At 36.2% G+C, this 20,719-nt stretch overlaps 1 protein-coding gene across 2 annotated transcripts in view; it reads left to right on the top strand.

The window, feature by feature from the left end:
- Positions 1–20,719, top strand: part of UGGT1 (UDP-glucose glycoprotein glucosyltransferase 1) — a 110,726-nt gene that overhangs the window by 9,078 nt on the left and 80,929 nt on the right. For both annotated transcript variants that reach the window (XM_027056087.2, XM_015062479.3), the window contains exons 3-12: positions 1,976–2,058; positions 3,561–3,691; positions 6,279–6,391; positions 8,540–8,714; positions 10,511–10,607; positions 11,632–11,710; positions 14,282–14,382; positions 15,092–15,191; positions 16,282–16,342; positions 20,581–20,672. In XM_027056087.2, coding sequence (XP_026911888.2) covers positions 1,976–2,058; positions 3,561–3,691; positions 6,279–6,391; positions 8,540–8,714; positions 10,511–10,607; positions 11,632–11,710; positions 14,282–14,382; positions 15,092–15,191; positions 16,282–16,342; positions 20,581–20,672 — 1,032 coding nt within the window. The remainder of the gene's footprint in view (positions 1–1,975; positions 2,059–3,560; positions 3,692–6,278; positions 6,392–8,539; positions 8,715–10,510; positions 10,608–11,631; positions 11,711–14,281; positions 14,383–15,091; positions 15,192–16,281; positions 16,343–20,580; positions 20,673–20,719) is intronic.

Below are 20,719 nucleotides of genomic sequence, written 5' to 3'. Positions count from 1 at the left end.
TTCAGGTTGTATATATATATTTTTTGTTTGTTTTGTTTTGTTTTGCCATAGATTAAAAACTTTTTATTGTGATCTTTCAGAACATTTTTAAGTAGAATGGTACATTTAATGTGCTCTGCTTCTACCTGTCACCCGTTTTAGCAATTACCAGCTCAAGTCCAGTAACCATCACCACACTACCTTCCTCCCTTCCCCTGCTGGAATATTTTGCAACAAATCCTAGACATCATATAATTTCATCTGAAAAACTATAGATGTTTTACTCAATGGAAAAGGTATAAGAAGCTAAAAACCAATTTAAGATGAAAAGCAAAAAACATAAATGGTAGTAGCATTCCTTTTAATAATAATCTTGTTATTGTCTTACCTTTCTTGGATTAGGTCAGTGTATCTAGTAATTAATTTTTTTAAGATTGTTTGAGAGGCGCCTGGGTGGCTCAGTTGGTTAAGCATCCAACTTTGACTTTGGTTCATGGGTTCAAGCTCTGCATTGGGCTCTGTGCTGACAGCTCAGAGCCTAGAGCCTACTTTGGATTCTGTGTCTCCCTCTCTGCCCCTTCCCTGCTCATGCTCTGTGTTTCTCTGTCTCTCAAAAAAATAAATAAATGTTAAAAAAATTACAAAAGATTGTTTGAAACTTAGATGTTGTAAGACTTATTTATGCAGTGGATGATGAAGAGTATACTTCAAGAAGTTTTCCTGTAATTATATGAAGAACATATATTTATTTGCAGATGGCTTTTGCAGGAAGGTCTTAGTTTCAGTGAATCCTTGTTCTCACTACTACAACATTTGAGTGTATTATCCCTCCCCCACTACCTCAAGCATATCTTGTGAATGCAGCTTTAATTTATGAATTCAGGGTTTATTTGCATATCATAATCTGTCTTTGTATATGTTTTCTTAGGCCATAAGTTATTATAAGGTTGTTATGATGCCTATGTCAGTTACTAGAAAGCCTAGAAAAATGCCACATTCAAGGAGGTACTAAATAATTTAATACATTATGATACTGGGTATTTTCAGAAACCTAGTTTCAGAGAGGCTGTGTATTACCAGGAAATGTTTCTTATTTTTCCCATATTTCTGTGTCTAGCTGTGGAGTAGAGTGAGAGTTGTACACCCCAGTGTTGACAAGTAATGGGAAAGCCTTCCTTTGGCTAGGTAAGCTGAGATCAGATGTGTAGTTTGCTTTAAGACAGTGAGAGATCACCACTATGTTAGTATTATGTCTCGGAGGAGAAGATAACCAATTTACATGAATCATTCAGTTAGTAAACACATTTTCTTTTAGGGATTTTAGACTCTTGAATGAAGGGAAATTTAGAATGGCCTTTATTTTAGGTCTGTAGAGTAAAGTCAAGAAAAATTAAGGTGGCATTAAGTTCTAAGACCCGTTTTTTTTTTTTAGATCAGTGCTAACTTTAAACTGAAATTTGGTGATCTTGAAATTTGGATTTAGGGATGTTAAAAGATTACAACATGCTGCCTTTAGTCTCCTAGAAAATTTTCTAGGGTTCATGTTTTCCTTGGGAGAGGACCTTAGGCAAAACATTTTTTGTTCTTTGTAAGGTCTTTCAGAAAATAAGTGAGCAGAACTGGTACCACAGTTATCAGTTGTTAATTCTACTTCCACTGCGGACAGCTTTTTCACAAATGGGGTTTCATAGGCTTTATTTATATTGGGACTTCCCTGTTACAACATTGTGATTTTAGGTTTCTTAAGGGATACATATTAAGCTATTAATATGAATAAGTGAATAAGCTACTAAGCTAATTAGTTATTAATGGTTAAGCCAGTAAGAGTTTTTGGTAGAATATATATTGCACATGCTTGTGTATAATATAAAGTAAAAGCCAAACTGTTGACATTTGGACACTTAAAAACCTATTTTTACTCTCTTAGAAATGTAACCTATATTAGAAGATTTTATTAAGTTGTTTCATTTCTGATATTTCCCCCCTTTTCTCCCAGTGAGTTTTTAGCGGAAGACAGTCAAGAGAAATTTTGGAATTTTGTAGAAGCCAGCCAAAATATTGGATCATCTGATCATCACGGTAAAATTGAAGCAGATGCTTCTTTGACTTTGGTATCTGCGAAAATATTAGGAAAAAAAATGGTCTCTTTCACAGTATGTATGGCTTTGCAATTAATGGAAAACATTTTTATCTTTAATGACTAGAGTTGTGATGGTAGCCAGCAGAGCCAACACAAAGTAATACTTTTGAAGCAAAGTTTATTATTTTTTATTTGAAAAATATTTTTTAATATTTTTTTTTTTTTTTTGAGAGAGACAGAGCATGAGCAGGGGAGGGGCAGAGAGAGAAGGAGACACAGAATCTGAAGTAGGCTCCAGGCTCTGAGCTGTCAGCACAGAGCCTAATGCGGGGCTCGAACTCACAAACCGTGAGATCATGACCTGAGCCGAAGTTGGACGCTTAACCGACTGAGCCACCCAGGTGCCCCTTGAAGCAAAGTTTATAACTTTGGCTGGAAGTACTACCTATGATTTCTTTTCCCCTCTTTTCTTTTGTGTTGTTTTATTAGAAGTGCTATAGAAATATTGTGTTGAAGTCAAATTCACTCAAAAATCATTTAGTATTAACTTAATCACCATCAGATTTGGTTACTTTTTCTTTTGTTAATGAACTAATTATATAACTGATCTAATTATACAACTGATCTATTATCTATTAGGTTCGTTATCATTAACTAATACCATCCAAAATGTTGCCTGTTCTGCCTGCCAGCCACCTACACCATATACCTACGAGTGTCAGGGTGTCAAATTAATGACAGTGTAAACTGTGTTGCTTATTTACAGTTTATAATGTGCATTCACATTTTGTAATTCAATAGAGGATAAACATTACTAGTCAAAGATACCAATACACAGGTAGCTAAAACCTTGACAGGCCTTGCTGAAAAGGAAATGTGTGAAAACAATGTGACTGCTATTAGTATTTAACTGAATTGAGTCTCAACTGTTGGATTTTTTTGAAAAATAATACAAATTTTAAAAGTCAAGTCTGAGTCTCTTTTGTGTGATATTAGCAGAGAAATACGGGACTAAAGAAGAGATGTATTTGGTCCAGTGAGGCATGGGGTAGGGTTTGGGAGTGACTTTGCAAAGTAGGTGATGTCCTAGCTGAATTCTTCCTGTGGAGGTAGGTAGGAGTTAGTTATCCAGGTAAGTGGGGCAGTTGCAATCCAGGTAGAGGGAATAGTGTGAACAAAGAGAAGAAGAGAGGGGTGCCTGGCTGGCTCAGTTGGTAGAGCATCGGACATTTGATCTCAGGGTCATGAGTTCAGGCCCGATGTTGGGTGTAGAGATCACTTAAATGAATAAAACTTGAAAAAAAAAAAAAGAGAGAGGAAGAGTCCAATTAATTTGTGTACTCCAGGGAATTCTAAGCATTTGACAACAGTTCAGGAAGGATAGTGGTAAGATTTTGCTATCATATACCTTTGTAACACATAGGTTTATACTGTATGAACTATCTTATTTGGATATGTCTACCTGTAGATAATTATTTTGGTTAATGTTTTTTCTTGGCAGGTACTGATTATTCCTATTATCACGCAATATTGGAAACTGCATTTCGGTTTCTGTCACCTCTGCAGCAGAATTTGTTGAAATTTTGTCTATCCCTTCATTCCTACTCGGCTACAATTCAAGCCTTCCAGCAGGTAAGTTCAGTCAGTGCTTACAAGATAATGGTATTTTTTAGGGGTTGTATAACATGATGATTGTTTGTATTGCAGTTATCCTGGCATTGTGTTACAGAGCTGTAACTTTTCTGCCTGAAATTTATGAGGATTTATGATGTTTATAAATAGAAAGCAAAACTGATACTAAATCTTCAGATCTCAAATTTTTTAATTATATAATTTGCGTTTACTTTCATTTAAGAAAAAATATCCACACAAAAACAAAACTATGAGACTTCATTTATACAACGCGGCATAGGGGTAATAGTTTTGCTAAACCATTTGACCGTGAATCTGATCACAGCCTGTAGAATGTAAAAGCTGTTCATAGGAAATACAGGGGATGAGAAATATGAAGCAATATCAGAGGAGTAACAGGAAAATCTGGAATGTAGAAAACTTCGTAGTAAAAATAATTTTATTTCTTCAACAAATATAAGGAAAGAGGTAAGGAAGAGCTTCAAGAGAGACTTAAAATATATGTCAGCTTAATGCAATGTGTGGATCTTGTTGGATTTTGAGTTGAACAGACTCCTTAAAAAAAAAATAAGAGAATCAAAGATGAGCATACACCCATCATATATTTGATGTGAAAGAAATGTTAATTTTAAGATCACTATTTTATTATAAAGTAAAACAGGCACAGAAAATCATTCACAAGAAATACATGGTGTAATGAACACTTGTAACTTTCGCCCAGGTCATGAAGTAGAACTTTGCCAGGGCCACTGGCAGCCTTTGTGCTCTGTTCTCATGACAGCTGCCTCTCACCAGCCAAAAAGAACTACTTTCTTAACCTTTGTTGGAATGACTTGCTGTGTTTCTTTATCGTTTTACTGCCCAAGAGTGCATCTCCACACGATAGAATTCAGTCTTGCTGAGTTTTGAAAATTTTGATAATTTTTTGGGGGTGTGGCCCTAAATTTACAGGTTCTAGTTCTAGCGCTTTCTTTTCTTTGAATAACATACACTGTTTGCCCTATAAATTTTTTCACAGTCTGTATTATTGATCACATTACTCATGATACAGTTCAACTTTTTCTCTGTCCTCTGTTCCCTGCAAATTGGCAGCTGGATCCAGAGGCAGGGCTTGAACTCATGACCCAGAGATCAAGACCTGAGCTGAGCTCAAGAGTAGGATGCTTATAACCAACTGACCTACCCAGGCACCCACGGTTTTCTTAACTTTTAAAGGCTGGCATGGCTCCCTCTTCTTTTTTTTTTTTTTTTTTTTTAATGTTTACTTTTGAGAGAGAGAGACAGAGTGTGTGTGTGTGTGGGGTGTGGCGGGGCGGGGGGGGGGGGGTTGGGGAAGAGAGGAGACACAGAATCTGAAACAGGCTCCAGGCTCTGAGCTGTCAGCACAGAACCCAGCGCAGGGCTCCATCTCACGGACCATGAGATCATGACCTGATGGCTCCCTCTTCTGTTGATTTTATGTAGTGTGAAAAAAATACGGTGGCTTTAAAAAAACATGGTTGTTTGGTTTTTGAGATTTCCTTTGTTCCTCTCCTGCACTTTCATTGGATTTTCTCTTTAGTTGTCTCTATATCTCTGTGCTATTCAAATTTTATGGCACCCTGAGCAGTTTCTCCTTACAGTGGGGTCCTGTCTTCGCAGGACTCCAGGCTTATGAGTTTAGAGAGTTGAGAGCAGCTAAAGTGCTGTTCTTTCTTATTTTTTTGTGTTTGTAAGTTTTTATAGTAATTTACCAAAAAATGAAGAATGTAATGAAAAGTTTTAATATCAATTTTTCATAGCAAGTTTACCATTTTTCCATCTCTGAATTATTTTTCTTATGTCTATAGAAAAGGACAATATTAACGTATTACATAAACTACATCAGTGCACACACCAGTGCTTGTCATTATATCCTTTCTTTTCCCATCTCTTTATACTTAGTCTTCTCAGCGTCTCTCATTAAAGCTGCAGATTGACTTGTCTCATTGTGCATTGGTGTTCATGCATTTCACTCTGAACATAAACTCCTGTCTCCTTCAAGCCTTTCCCTGGAATATCTAGCTTAGTGTGCTTTGTAGATAATTTTACCTTCCATCTATACTCTTTTTTTTGGTCCAGTTGTTTCCTTTTTTTTTTTTTTTTTAGAGTCTATGTCATTCTATCTATTTCAGAGAGAGCCTTCAAGTTAATCTGCATATTGTACTTAATGTATGGATATGGACTTAATATACTTAATAGGGATTGTGTAGTTACACCTTGATGCTTAAAATTGATATTTGTAAGCTTGGTTTTCTTTAAGGTACATACCGTATTCCCTGGATATCTTTTGTTCTGTTCTGAGGTAGAATTTTAAAGTTCTGTTTTGGGGCTGGTATGAATACCAACCTCATGCGGTGATATTGGGAGGAGCTAGATGAAATAATATGTGAGAAACAGTGACATGTGAGAAACTCTTCCTGTCACATTGTAGGAGTTCAGTAGATGTTGATTTTCCTTTTTGTTGATGTTATTTTATTATCATCTAATTACCTGTTTAGAGTATTCATGTCCTTACTCGTCTGTGGTTAGAAATCATGACGAGAGTGTCTTGTGTCTTAAATGGCAGATAGCAGCTGATGAGCCTCCACCAGAAGGATGTAATTCTTTTTTCTCTGTGCATGGAAAGAAGACTTGTGATTTTGACACCCTTGAGACTCTTCTCCTCACAGCGTCTGAAAGGTAAATTGTGTGTTTCTTCACACATACTGTATTTCATTGTGCTTTCTTCCATATCAAGCCCACCCTTCAAATTTCTTACAGGTTTTGTGGTCTGTAGATACAGTGGTTTAGAGTGTGGATTCTGGAATCAGACCGACTAGATTTGAATCCCAGCTCTATCACTTAAAATAGTTTTGTAAACTTAGGCAAATTACTTAACCTTTCTTTCCTACCTCACTTTGAAATAGAGATAATAAGAGTACTTTATGTTCCTGTTATTATTTAGTGATGACTCTCTGTGAGATTACATAGGCTTTGTCATTAGTGTAGTAAAGAATACCCTGTGTATTAAACCAGTGCCTGAAGTAATGATATTAATGATAATGATCTCTCAGAGTATTACTAGTTTCAGACGAAGGAGACTATTTAAAAGATAATAGCAAGCTTAATTTGAATATTAAGTTGGTAATTTAATGGGCTGGCTTTTTGCTTAAAGGTAGGTTTCCTTTGGTGGACAGATATAACAGGTGTCTCTTGCTGTCTGGCTATGGCAGTAACCCCATTGTACCTTCTCTGTAATGCCATTTTAAATTGGATAACTGACCTCTCTGTGGTGTTGCTCTGCTCTACCAGAGGCCTAAGGGCATTTCAGGTAGGGTAGCTCTTTAGTGAGGTACTCTTCCCAGCACTTGTTCTCTGCCCGTTAAATGGCGGGAGAGCTTTTTACTTAGAATGACAACCAGAAAATGGGGTACGTGTTCCAGCTATGTCCAGGCCGAGGAATGGACATTGGAGAATGGCTTGCATGGTAAAGTGGTGCTCCCTTGGGGTAAACAAAATTAATTGATTTAAAAAACTCTAACTTGTTAAAACAATAATGCAGACATTTATAAAGAAAAGAATGATGGTGTCTCCTCTTCTGAGAGGTGGTCACTATTTTTAATGGTTTGTCATCATGTTTTAGGCTTTTTTCTGTGGTTATAGATTTATACAGGTAGGTAGGTTTATTTTTACAAGAGGCTTCTTCCCATTAGTACATGTATGTGTACCTCATTATTTTTAATGCATGAAAAATAGCTTATGTAAGAATGTCTCATAGTTTTTTACTGATAGTTTTAAAAGTTGTTTTCTATTTTTTTGTTTGTTATTGTGATAAGGCTATAGTGAATATCCTTACTTCTATCTCTTTACCTTCTGTGGAACAGTTTATTAAGAAATAGTTTATTGTAAAAGGAATGGCAAGTCGTAAAGTCTGTGCAATAAGATCTATTGATATCTTGATGCTGATATTAGGGAATTTATTTTGAGGGGCAAGTTTAAACATTTATGAGGGAAACTTAAATATTAAATCATTTAGTAGGAAGATCATAGTAGCAAAAATGATAGAGGAGGGAGATGCTGTGGTTGGCCAGTTATATGCTTAAAATCATCCTGCTTTTTCACGTTATTTGTGCTTATGTTTTCAGATAGTAGGATAATCTATTTATATAGTAGAATAGCGTAATAAAGCCTTAGTACTATGGGATGTGGATATGTATCCTTTTTCTGCCTTTCATCCTTCTCTAGGAATTGGTAACAATTACTAATCAAAGTCTGTATTTTATAGTTAGTATGATGTGCTTTTATTATTTTTAGTCATGAATAAGACTCATATTTGACAGTGTTCTTACTGACTGAAAACTGTTTTGATACTCTGTTTTTAAATTTTTTTTTAATGTTTATTTATTTTTGAGAGAGAGAGTGCGGGTGGGAGAGGGAGATACAGAATCAGGCTTCAGGCTCTGAGCTGTCAGCACAGAGCCTGATGCAGGGCTCAAACTCATGAACTGTGAGATCATGACCTGAGCCAAAGATGGACGCTTAACTGACTGAGCCGCCCAGGCACCCCAATACTGTTTGTATTAAGATGCTTATAATCTTTATTTAAATTATTGCTGCTGTAGCTACATCTTGTACCATTTTTAATTTTTAAGAACTTTTTTTAAGTTTAAGAGGATGGGTGAAATAGGTGATGGGGATTGGGGGTGCACTTGTGATGAGCCCTGAGTGATTATGGAATTGTTGAATTACTATACTGTACACCTCAAACTAATGTAACTCTGTATGTTAGCTAACTAGAATTAAAATAAAAACCAGAAAAAAAATTAAGCTTCTCATATTTATTTTCAGGCCCAAACCTTTATTGTTCAAAGGAGATCACAGATACCCATCATCTAATCCTGAAAGCCCAGTGGTCATTTTCTACTCTGAGATTGGTTATGAGGAATTTTATAATTTCCACCGCCAACTTATATCAAAAAACAATGCAGGCAAAATCAATTATGTACTCAGACATTATATACTTGTAAGTATTGACTTATGTATGTATTGTGTGTGCGTGTGTGTATATATATGTACACACACATATATATATATAAAACTTAAAAAAATTTTTTTTAACGTTTATTCATTTTTGAGAGAGAGACAGTACAAGTGGGGGCGGGGTAGAGAGAGAAGGAGACACAGAATCCGAAACAGGCTCCACAGAACTGGAACATAGGGCTCACACCCATGAGCTGTGAGATAATGACTGAAGTTGGACGCCTAACTAACTGAGCCACCCAGGTGCCCCTTATAGCTGTTAAAAATCTTGATTTGCCCTGCACGACCTTAGCACATAAGCTAATAATATCCCCCCTTTATAAAATTATTTGATCTACTTTTCATCATATCTGTTATTTGCACATAGGAGGTACTTTGCTTGCCAGTCTGAAGAAATAGGAAATAATTATGCTTGAAAAATGGCTTAATAAAGTGTACATTCTACTTAAAAATGAAACATGTAAATTATATTTTCTAGATTTAACATAATCATCATACTATGGAACTGATTCTTGAATTCCTTTCCAAAAAAATTTTTTTCCATTCGGAATCTTTTCATTTGATGTAAAAGGGAGGATTTCTAAAGGCATAAAAACAAGCAGAATTGACTAAAATTAAGTTTTTAAAGTCTTTTGTAACATTTAGCAATTAACATATTTATATGTAAACATATTTGCTTTTAAAGTTTCTGTGTCATAATAAGCTCAGTAAAATTGCGTGGTAAGTCCCTATAAGCAAAATATACATTAACAAAATATTTTTTTAAGTTTATTTATTAGGAGAGACAGAGGGAGAGAGGGAGAGCGTGCACAAGCAGGTGAGGGGCAGAGAGAGAGGGGGAGAGAGAGAATCCCAAGCAGGCTCTGTGCTCTCAGCTTGGAGCCAAACATGGGGCTTGAACTCATGAACTGTGACATTATGACCTGAGCTGAAACCGAGAGTCGGATGCTTAACCAACTGAGCCATCCAGGCACTCCCAAATAAATATTTAAATGAAAATTTGTATGAACAGAAACAGATTTTTAAAAAAAAAATTTTAACGTTTATTTATTTTTGAGAGAGCGAGACAGTGCAAACGGGAGGGACAGAGAGAGGGGGAGACATAGAATCTGAATAGACTCCAGGCTCTGAGCTGTCAGCACAGAGCCTGACGCGGGGCTCAAACCCACGAACTGTGAGATCATGACCTGAGCTGAAGTCAGACGCTTCACCAACTGAGCCACCCAGGCACCCCTTGAAACAGATTTTTTTAATACCTAGTTTTGACAACTGCTTTCCAGGCTATATTGCTGTTATTAAAGATTAAAATATCTAAAGCGCCATCCTCATTCAGGATGGTGGTAAGCCTGTGACAGTTGGTCAGCCCAAACCCAACCTGAAGACTTTTTTTTTGAAGACATTTAAATTTAATAAAAAATGAATACATCACACACACATGGTCCTATCAAAGTACTTCTGGGTTTGAAACCTCATCGGTATTCCAACCCTGCTTTGTAAGTTCTGGAATTTCCTTTTCTTTTTCTCTATTTCTTCACGTGGTTTGGTTACTTCTGCCCTGTCACTGTCCCTTCATCTGGTTTTGCCTCTGCTTTGGAATTCCCATTCCCATACTTGTGGCAGGATACAAAATCTAAACGAGGCTGAGATTCCCATGGAAGTTTTAGCTATATTTTGAATGCATAATCCTAGGTGGTGGCTGTGTGATGTTAACATGTTCACGTCATGTTCATTGTGACATTTAAGAAGCCAGGTGTTAATGGTGGAATACTTTGCTTGCAGAATCCGAGGAAGGAACCTGTTTACCTCTCTGGCTATGGTGTGGAGTTGGCAATTAAGAGCACTGAGTACAAGGCCAAGGATGATACTCAGGTGAAAGGTGAATTTGTGAATTAAGACCAATGTGTTTTCTTTTCCTTAAATGTGAGTTAAAGGGAATTTATTTCCTTAATGTAAAAGAATAGATTTAGGAGCATGATGAACCTGTGTTTGAATTCTGGTCCTGTTACCTGTGAGTTGGGTGATGTGAAGCAAATTTTGTAGGTCCTAAATTTTCTGTCTGTAAAGTGCAGATAATGACATGTGCCTCCTAAAGTATTTGTGAAGAGAAAATGAGATGTATAGGTAAAGAATGTAGCATAGTTCTTTGCACAAAAAGGTCAATAATTGTAGCTGTTGTTATTGATGATGTGTAATTCACAAATAGCCATTAATTTGTGACCCAGAGTGAAATCCTAAACTATCTTAATGAACAATTTTGTGTTTTTGATTATTTTCCCCACTTGGAATACTTATTGTACTACTCTAGGGTTTTGAATTTATTATTTCAACCACACAAGTTTTATGTGCAGTCTTTCTATTTCTTCCTTGTGAGCTTATTTTATTTTTATTTTTATTTTTATTTTTTTTTAATATATGAAATTTATTGTCAGATTGGTTTCCATACAACACCCAGTGTGTGAGCTTATTTTACACTAAAGACGGTTGGTTTGGGTAAATGGAGGATAGCCTCAACATTCTGTTACCAATAATTATATTTAGGATTAAGTTGCTTAATTGGAAGTTCTTTAGAATTTTGATACTGAAAAATCCACTGTTCATAATTTTAGAGGTATTAATTTTGAGCTTTTGAGATTTTTAACATGTAAAATTTTCCAAAGTTCAAGGGAAAAATACATTCTTACTGTATCCAGGAACACAGGATACATTGAAAAACACATGTATTCTGTCTGTTTAAAAAAAAAACACTCTACAAAAGGGTCATTGAGGTATTCAGTGTTTTAAGTAGTATTGTAATTTCAGGTGTTTCTAATTTGTTTTACATTATTCAAATTTTATGAGGTTAATAACATTTTTATTTCCTGTCTGAATGATTAGACATGTATTTGCTTGTGCTTTTATAGGAACGGAGGTAAATGCTACAGTGATTGGTGAGAATGATCCTATTGATGAAGTTCAGGGATTCCTCTTTGGAAAATTAAGGTATGTATATTTTTGGGGGAAATGCCCTTATTCTTTTAAACTTCCAAGCTTCCTTGCATTGTAGGTATCATCTTTCTCATTACTGTCTGAGTTACAGATCTCTCAGTAGTGCTTTATATATGTAACCTGATAGGAAGCAATTACCACTTAATTTACTGTATAGTTCATGATTTCCAGACATCTGAAGCACATTTTTTGTTTTTTTTAATTTAATTAATTTATTTAAATTTTATTTATTTTAAAAATTTATATCCAAGTTAGCATATAGTACAACAATGATTTCAGGAGTAGATTCCTTAGTGCCCCCTCCCTCCCACAACCTCTCCAGTAACACTCTGTTTGTTTTCCATATTTAAGAGTCTCTTATGTTTCATCCCCCTCCCTGTTTTTATATTATTTTTGCTTCCCTTCCCTTATATTCATCTGTTTTGTAACTTAAAGTCTTCATATGAGTGAAGTCATGATATTTGTCTTTCTCTGACTAATTTCGCTTAGCATAACACCCTCCAGTTCCATCCACATAGTTGCAGATGGCAAGATTTTATTCTTTTTGATTGCTGAGTAATACTCCATTGTATATATGTACCACATCTTCTTTATCCATTCATCCATAGATGGACATTTGGGCTCTTTCCATACTTCGAAGCACATTATTGTTAAATGATATGGCTTCCTGCCTATGGCTTTAGTTGATTTTCTTTTCTGGGCCTTGCATTTGATGACATAAAGTTACACATAAAAGGAGACATCTAATTTTTTCACCCAATTTTTCCCAAGAAAATCGACAAAGTATTTTAAAAGGTCATAGCTATTTACTTAAGCTAAACATAGTCTGAAACAATGCAAAAGAGGTGCAGTAGATCTTATACACGTTTAGTTGAAATATATATTAGATTTCACTTTATTTTTTTTTTTTAATTTTTTTTTTCAACGTTTATTTATTTTTGGGACAGAGAGAGACAGAGCATGAACGGGGGAGGGGCAGAGAGAGAGGGAGACACAGAATCGGAAACAGGCTCCAGGCTCTGAGCCATCAGCCCAGAGCCTGACGTGGGGCTCGAACTCATGGACTGCGAGATCGTGACCTGGCTGAAGTCTGACGCTTAACCGACTGCGCCACCCAGGTGCCCCGATTTCACTTTATTTTTTTAATCTTTATTTATTTTTGAGAGAGACAGAGTAAGAGTGGGGGAGGGGCAGAGACGGGGGGAGACACAGATAAATCTCTGCTGACAGCTCAGAGCCTGACACCGGGCTGAAACTCACAAAACAGCAAGATCATGACCTGAGCCAAGGTTGGACGTTCAATCAACTGAGCCATCCAGGCTCCCTAGATTTCACTTTATATGAAAGAGGATAGAGATGTTTTCTTGAAGAAAATTTCATAGCCATTTTATGAAAGTTTCAGAGAAATATATGACTGAAAATTCTTCTTAGTAGTTACTTTAAATGTTGTAGTTATTTCTATTATACTTTGACAATTGTTCAGAGCCTGGACTTCTGCTTTATCTGGAAATCTTAATTAGGACATCTACAGTGGCGTTTTCTCGTTTTTCTTTGTTCATTTATTTGTTTTTTGTAAAGGAAAGATCGTGAAGAAGTATGTGTAGGCCAGTTTCACATACTTGAACTTTAACATGGGGCCCAGTGAAATGACTTAACCAGACTAACAGGTTAGCAAAGATGACTCCGTTCATGTTGAATTTCTGTGGACATGTTGAGTCCATCCCATGCATATGAATGTTTCATTGTATTTAACATCATTTTGGCTTCATTAGTATGCAGTCAGGTTTCATTTTTATTGGACCCAGCTTTCCAGAATATTTTTTCATATTCATGTTTTTTATGTTTGATTTTTGGATAGCATTATGATCTTATGTATTTAGAGCACAAAGGTAGTATATAGCATATTAAAGACGTTTTCCATTTTGCACATTCGGAATAGTTATTTAGCTACCTAGAATAATGAATGGGACCATTTTCGGATATGATCATCATGAAGAAGACGTTGGAGTAACTGATTGGAAATGGATTGGTTGGAAGGTGAAGGATCTGAGTAAATATTTTGCTTTCTGTATGTGGCATTTAAGAAATTTTTAGTTGCTAGCATTTAAAAGAACAGAATTACTCAACAAGCCATCTGTTGTCTGATCTAAATGATACATATCTGCCTCTGATAACTTCTGTTTTACTAGCTTTAAATAGAATGCACCGTATTTCAAGATAAAACTAAGTGAAACCCAGTGCTCTTGGTTAACTTAAGTTGTATTATTCATGTGATGGAAGGATTTATGGGCATGTAGCTGAAAGAAATCCATCTTGGGACTGGCAGCATTGTATTTCCAGTTTTATTTTGAGAATAAATCTGTAAATTTTATGGTTTAAAAGATGATCATTTTCTGTATTAACTTATTTTTTAAGAAAAATAATTCTGCTCTAATATTTTCCCTTTATTGTAGGAATTTACTTATTGCTAAGGGGAAAATCATGAATATAAAGTTGGAGCCAACTTCTACGTGTGCTTTGAGAAAGAAAAGACATGTTAAAGGACTGATTTTATGTTTCTTTCAGAGACCTGCACCCTGACCTGAAGGGACAGTTGAAGGAACTCAGAAAACATCTTGTGGAGAGCACCAATGAAATGGCTCCTTTAAAAGTTTGGCAATTGCAAGGTAACAAATATGTAGAGGAGTCACCAGCCTACTTTTGACTGAATTTTATGGTATTAAAAAACTAATAGAATTTGAATTTAATTTTATTTATTTGCCTGATTCTCAGGGTACCACAGATTTTCAGATAAAGTGATTATGATTAATCAGAAAGGAAAGGAAGTCCTTTTGTAGACAGATTAACAATATGCAGAAGTATGTATATAAATGAATGCCAGATCTTTCTCTGTGTGAACAGATACTTAAGTTTATAATGTTTGTCTTAGTTTTTCTATTTCTTTATATATACATTTCTTGAATAGTGTATCTGTCAAATGTTAAAGACATATTAACATGAAGGATATGTGTGTTTTTCTGGCCCAAAGGTCTATTTTATCAATTTTTTTTTTTAAGCATAATTTACTAAAGACTTTTACTATACTTTGTGGTATATTGTAAATTCATAAAAATGAAAAGGATTTGGGGTGGATTTATCCTATGCTAAATGTAAATGTGTTAGTATATCTCTAGTGTTTTATGCAAGTATAGCAAGCAATGTAACAATAAACACTAGGAATTGAACAAAACCTAGAATTAAACCATGGGTGCTCTTTGAAATGGTTGCATTCTAAAACATTCTCAATTGCCAAGAAAATAATGAGAAATAAATGTTTTTTCCCCCTTATTTCTCATTGCATTAGATTAATACACTTTATACTTGACCTTGTTGCAGATCTCAGTTTCCAGACTGCTTCCCGAATCTTGGCTGCTCCTGTTGAATTAGCTTTGGTGGTAATGAAGGATCTTAGTCAAAATTTTCCTACCAAAGCCAGGTAATAAGAGTAAAGCTCTAAGACATTCTTCTCTTTACTATATACCTAATTATCTTCATGTTTACATGCAAAATGAGACAAGTAAAATATGAAAATGCTTAGAAAATTAAAGTTTTAATACCAGCACCATGCCACTGATGACGCTATCTTTCTGGGAAGTTGGCAGTACCGTACATTGTGAGGTTGGAGACCCATGTAGGTTGTGTCCTTGGCTCTGCCTTGCTAGCTGTGTGACATTTGCAAATAATTACCTCTCTTCTCATTACCTCACTTCCCCAGCATTAAAATGGAAATAATGATCCCTGCCTGTCAGGTTTAGATGAGTTAACAAAATCTGATGTATGCGGATGTAACTAATACAGGGTCTAGCAGCGACTGTGTTTTTCTTCCTGAAGAGTTTTGTATACATCATCTAATTTAAACTCAATGAGGCATATGAGTTCTATAGGCTGACTTGTTCATGGTGACAGTAAGATTTTGAGTGCAGCTTTTTAAATATTGCTTTCAGTTGTGTAATATCCTCCATATCTCATAAATCTTTTTAAAAGCCAAATTTTTAGAGAGTAACAACTTAAATGGTTGCCAGTGTTTTTCTTGAGTAACTGAATGAGCTGTTTTGACTTCTTATGTGAGATGCTTTATAAATAAGTTTGTTTATTTGGTTAGTCTTGGCAACCATTTCTTAGAAAGACTTATTATATCAATTCAGTTAATTCATGCTATTGAAGATATACATGTAGGATGCCACCTCCACCAAAAGTGCTTAAGTAGCATGAGCAGTTTGTCACCTTAGTTTAACATTATCCCTTAGTCTGTGAGCAGTAGAGATTGTGTATAGGAATAGAGTTACATATATTTAACCTAAGATCTTTGGAATAACTGCACTTGATTTAAAATGCTGCTATTACTGCTACTTTTCTGTGATGTTGTATGTTGAAGTAATGAAAAAATATGTACATCTGAGTGGAGAAATATATTTATTATTTGTAAAGGTGAAGATTTTTTTGTTTTTTTGTATTAAGGAATTTGTTGTTTTACGTACAAATATACGGAAATTAACTAAACATCGATAACATTTTTATTTGTTTAGAGCAATAACAAAAACAGCGGTGAGTTCAGAACTTAGAACCGAAGTGGAAGAGAATCAGAAGGTATTACCCAGTGGTCTTTCTGTTTTGTATTGTATTTTTAAAGATGAGGAAATCTGAGTTACATCAATGACATTGAACAAACTTTTACCAAAGATAGTGGTGTTTTATTCATTTCTGTAATCTTTTTTTATGTTTTTAATATTTAAAGTTGAATATGAATATAATTGAAACATCAGATGGTGCCACCACTTTGTTTAGATAAGCAGCATCCCCCTAACATGACTTACTCTCTGTTTTTAATCTGTCTGTCTGTCTGTCTGTCTATCTAGCTATCTGTGAGAGAGAAGGAGAGAATGTGAGCGAGCAGGGGAGAGGGGCAGAGGGAGAGAGAGAGAATCTTAAGCAAGGCTCCTTGCTCAGCATGGAGCCTGACGTGGGGCTCAATCCCACGATCCTAGGATCATGACCTGAGCCATAATCAAGAGTCAGGTGCTTAACCAGCTGAGCCACCCAGACTTCTGGACTTAATCCCTGTTTTGTCCTCCTTGCTAGAAGCATCTATTTTCAACCCTTAGCTGATTGTTTTGATGTTTATCCCCAGCTTTATCGTAAACTTAAATTAGTGCTTTGTTTTCCAGTTTCAAGTCTTCTGTGTCGGCCTCCCATTACAAGGATGACATTTAACTTTCTTTCACTGCCCCTCATCCCCATGTCTGCCACTACTCGGTACTGGCACTTCCCCATCCCTCCACTTTCTCTGTATTTTCATGTTGTGATTTTATTAATTTTTGTTCTGCTCCACTATGGTCTGGTTGTTCTTTATGTCTAGGGCATACCAGTTATCCTGGGACCTTGCTTTAATCTCTTTTGTTGGATCTCCTATTTCTTGGGTTCCTGGTATTCTTTGTTTTTGGTTTACTCCCTTTTTTGGTGCAGTACATCATTCTTCATGAGAAAGTTGCATTTCAGATTCTGAGAAATCAATTTTCCATTTCTGTTTTTATTGATAGCTTGGCTGAGTATAGAAATCTAGATTGGAAGTCCTTTAGAAGTTTTGTTACTGGACCAAAGTGAGTTGCTTCTTGGTGAGTTACAGACAGAGACCACACCAGGAGGAATTGCCTCACAAGGTCATCTTTATTTGTAGAAATAGGGAGATCACAGGGAATAATTTCCAAAACCATGACTACTCTAACAGAGGTAGGCTGGCTCCTTTATTAGGGCTTGGGATGAATAGTTCCAAGAAGGGGACTTTAACATTGTAATGAAGCTGAGGAAGCTGTGGAGCACTTTCTGATTCATCTGCACAGGTGTCATATTTCCTCAAATAGTTTCTTTTCCTTTTCTAGCAATTTATTAGTTTCTAAGAGATGAACTTGACTGACAAACTTTTAGGAATTTCCTGAGTTCAGTGTGTCAGTTTTGAGTTCAGGGGTCAATAGTGACAGTTTGAAGGCATTGCTTCTTAGAATTTTGGTTTCTGTTGTGGTCATTGAGAAGTCTGAAGCCTTGGTATGAGATCTAGTTTTTCTTTCCAGAATCATTCAGGGTGTTGCTTTTGGCTCTAGTAATCTGAATTTTCACAGTGCTATGCCCTTTAAAGAAATCTCTGTACTGTTGAGTGGTTGATGGGCCCTTTGAATCTGGAAAATCATTTCCTAGAGTTTTGGGAAGTTTTCTTGATTTATTTCCTTGCATTTTTTCCATCTAGTTTCTCTCTTTTGTTTTCCTGGAATTCTTTATTTTTAAGATGTTGCATTTCCTTGACTAGCTTGGCCTAATTTAAAAAATGTGTATTTTCTTTCCTATTTTCCAATTCTTTTGTGTTTTATTTTAAAAATTTTTAGGGGAGGATTTTCAACCCCTTTGTTGAGATTTTTTCCTTTAGTTGTCAAATCTTTAATTTCCAAGGGTTATTGTTCTTTGACCTTTTTTTGATGGTGTTCTCATGTCATTTTGAACGTGTCAGTAGTGTATATGTATGTTTTCTTCTCTTTTGTATCTGTTTCCTCTTAAGTTGACTTTCTTTTTGTCTTGGTTTCTTGTCTTTAATGTTAGAGGCTTTCCTCACATGTCTGGTGATTGCTGCTCATATTGAAGAGAATGAGGCAGTAGCAGTAAGGAGCTGATGGCAAGCCTTGAGGCTTTTTGACTGTAGGCTATCCTGTTATGGCCATTTCCTAGCTTGTCCCAGTGTGTCAGTCTGAAACTTTTCCTCTTGAGCTGTTCAGTCTCCAGAAAAGGATCTTCTGATTCTTTCTTACCTAGAAGGTGAAGTCTGGCTGCTGGAGTGGTAGAAGCCAAGTAGGAAAGAACATTCAGGAGCTTCCACTCAGTCCCCTGTTTTCCATATGGGATTCCCGCTCTTAGTTGTGTTTCATTTCCCTGAGTTCCCAGATTCTTTCACAGGGAATGAAAGCGTTCCGTTTTTCTGGAGTGGAGGGACCTTGCTCTGTGAAATCAACCGGGGAGTCTGGGGGCTATTATCTTTAAAAAGCTATACATCAGAACTCATTTTTTAGCCTAGTGGTTACCCCCTCTTACCTGTGTTCTTTGTGCTGCCAATTCTTGAGCCTTTTGAGGAGTTCCACAGGGTAACTTGTGGTTTCTGTTGGCTTTCCCCACTGTCAGCCTAGCCTTTAGCTTTCTCAGGGTTGTTAAAACTCTTGCTACTCACATATCTCCTTTCTAGCTTCCAAAATTAGTTGCCCTTTTTCTCTTTTGTTCTCTTTGTTGTTGTGGATTTATAATTCTATAAAAATCCCTTTTTAAAAAACTGACATTTCAATAGAGTTTTAGGAGGGAAAGAAATGCTTGTGTTCAGTCTGTCTTTACCCCAGATTTTTAAAACCTTTACATAGAAGATATTAGTTAAATAGATCTGAGGGGTAAGTAAACCAAATTTATCTCCAATATTTACTAATTTGAAGAAACCTTATTGACATTTTTTATTTACCTTGTTTTTAATTTTCAGAATAGCAATATTAAATATTATCTTACTTTCAGGGCTCCCCCCACCAAGAGGACAAAACATTAAATTACATAGGCTATAGTACTTCCTAGATACTTTGGGGTTTCTTGATTAAATATTAAAGTATAAAATACAGAAGTATAAAACATGCAAAAATGTGTACAAACATTAAATCTTCAGTGTGATGAATTTTCAAAAGTGAAGTTTGCTGTATTACCAGATCTTGAAATGGATATGAGTTATGCTTAGCAGCTCAGAATCTGTGTTTCTTACAGTCAGAGGGTGCTGTACTTATGGCCTGGGTGTGAGTGGACATGGAGTTTTTCCTTCCCACGTAAGAAATTCCAATTCTGAATTGATGCAGCTTTCTATTTTCCCCTTATTTTACTTACCATTTAATCCTTCAAGGCAAAGAAGCAAATGTGGCTTCGTCATTGTTTTGTGCTTTACCCATGCAATACTAGACCTTGAAGTTTACTGAGTCTGCAGACTACTGGGACATGAAGGAAGCTCACTGGTCCTTGCCCTTCTTCCCCCAGCCCCATGAGAACTAAAGGTTTAATTTCTGTCCCCAGTATCTGAGTAGTTTCTTCCCTTTGCTGTGTGGAGCTGCTCCCAAGGAAAGAGGAATTACATGGAAAGGGTAGAAGTCAACAGAAGCTGACACATCCAAGCAGTGTGTCGGATGGGTCGGGCAGGTCTGAAGGGCTGCACAGTCACCTGTGTGCCGTGGCAGCCACCACCTCAGGGAGCAGCAGTTGAGGCGCCCCATGGAGACCAGCGCTTGGAGAGTTAGCTTGCACATAGGTGCTTCCTCGGGGCAGCAACCCAGTTTCTTGATGTGTGTTAGTTTGAAGGTCTCAGGGAGGTGTGGGATTTTGAACCCTTTCAGATTAGGTCTTTGGAGTTCATCAGGAGGCCCAGCTGTTAGTGACTGCTGTTACCACCTTGTTTGGCATCACAAACAGGCAAGAGTAACAGAAGTCTCTTATGAAAAATGATCCTCAGCACTTGGCTTATTTAACCAGTCTCCTTCCTTCTCCTCCTTCTCTGACATTAAACAGTTGTATTAATCAAAGTTGGAAGGAGGGAGGGAAGAGAGGTATATTTTATCACAACCAGCAGTTTCATTACAACAAAATAGATGCTATGAAGGATCTGTGGGAGTACATAAAAGGAAATCTTAACCCATCCTTAGGGTTTCCTATAGTAAATAGGAGGATGCCAACATTTGTACATGTAATAAAGTTAGAAACGTGGAAATTTTTGTTAAACATCCTCTTCTTGCTTCTTAACAATTTTTTTTTTTTTTTTTTAAATATTTCAGTATTTCAAGGGAACTTTAGGATTACAACCTGGAGACTCAGCACTGTTCATCAATGGACTTCACATTGATTTAGATACACAGGATATATTCAGGTATGGATAATGTTTTTCATTTTCTGAAAAGATTTTATGATGTTAGC

This window comes from Acinonyx jubatus, chromosome C1 (assembly GCF_027475565.1).
Source record: "Acinonyx jubatus isolate Ajub_Pintada_27869175 chromosome C1, VMU_Ajub_asm_v1.0, whole genome shotgun sequence".
NCBI lineage: Eukaryota > Metazoa > Chordata > Mammalia > Carnivora > Felidae > Acinonyx > Acinonyx jubatus.
The sequence above is the reverse complement of the archived record's forward strand: the minus strand, read 5'-3'. Positions and strand labels throughout refer to the sequence as shown.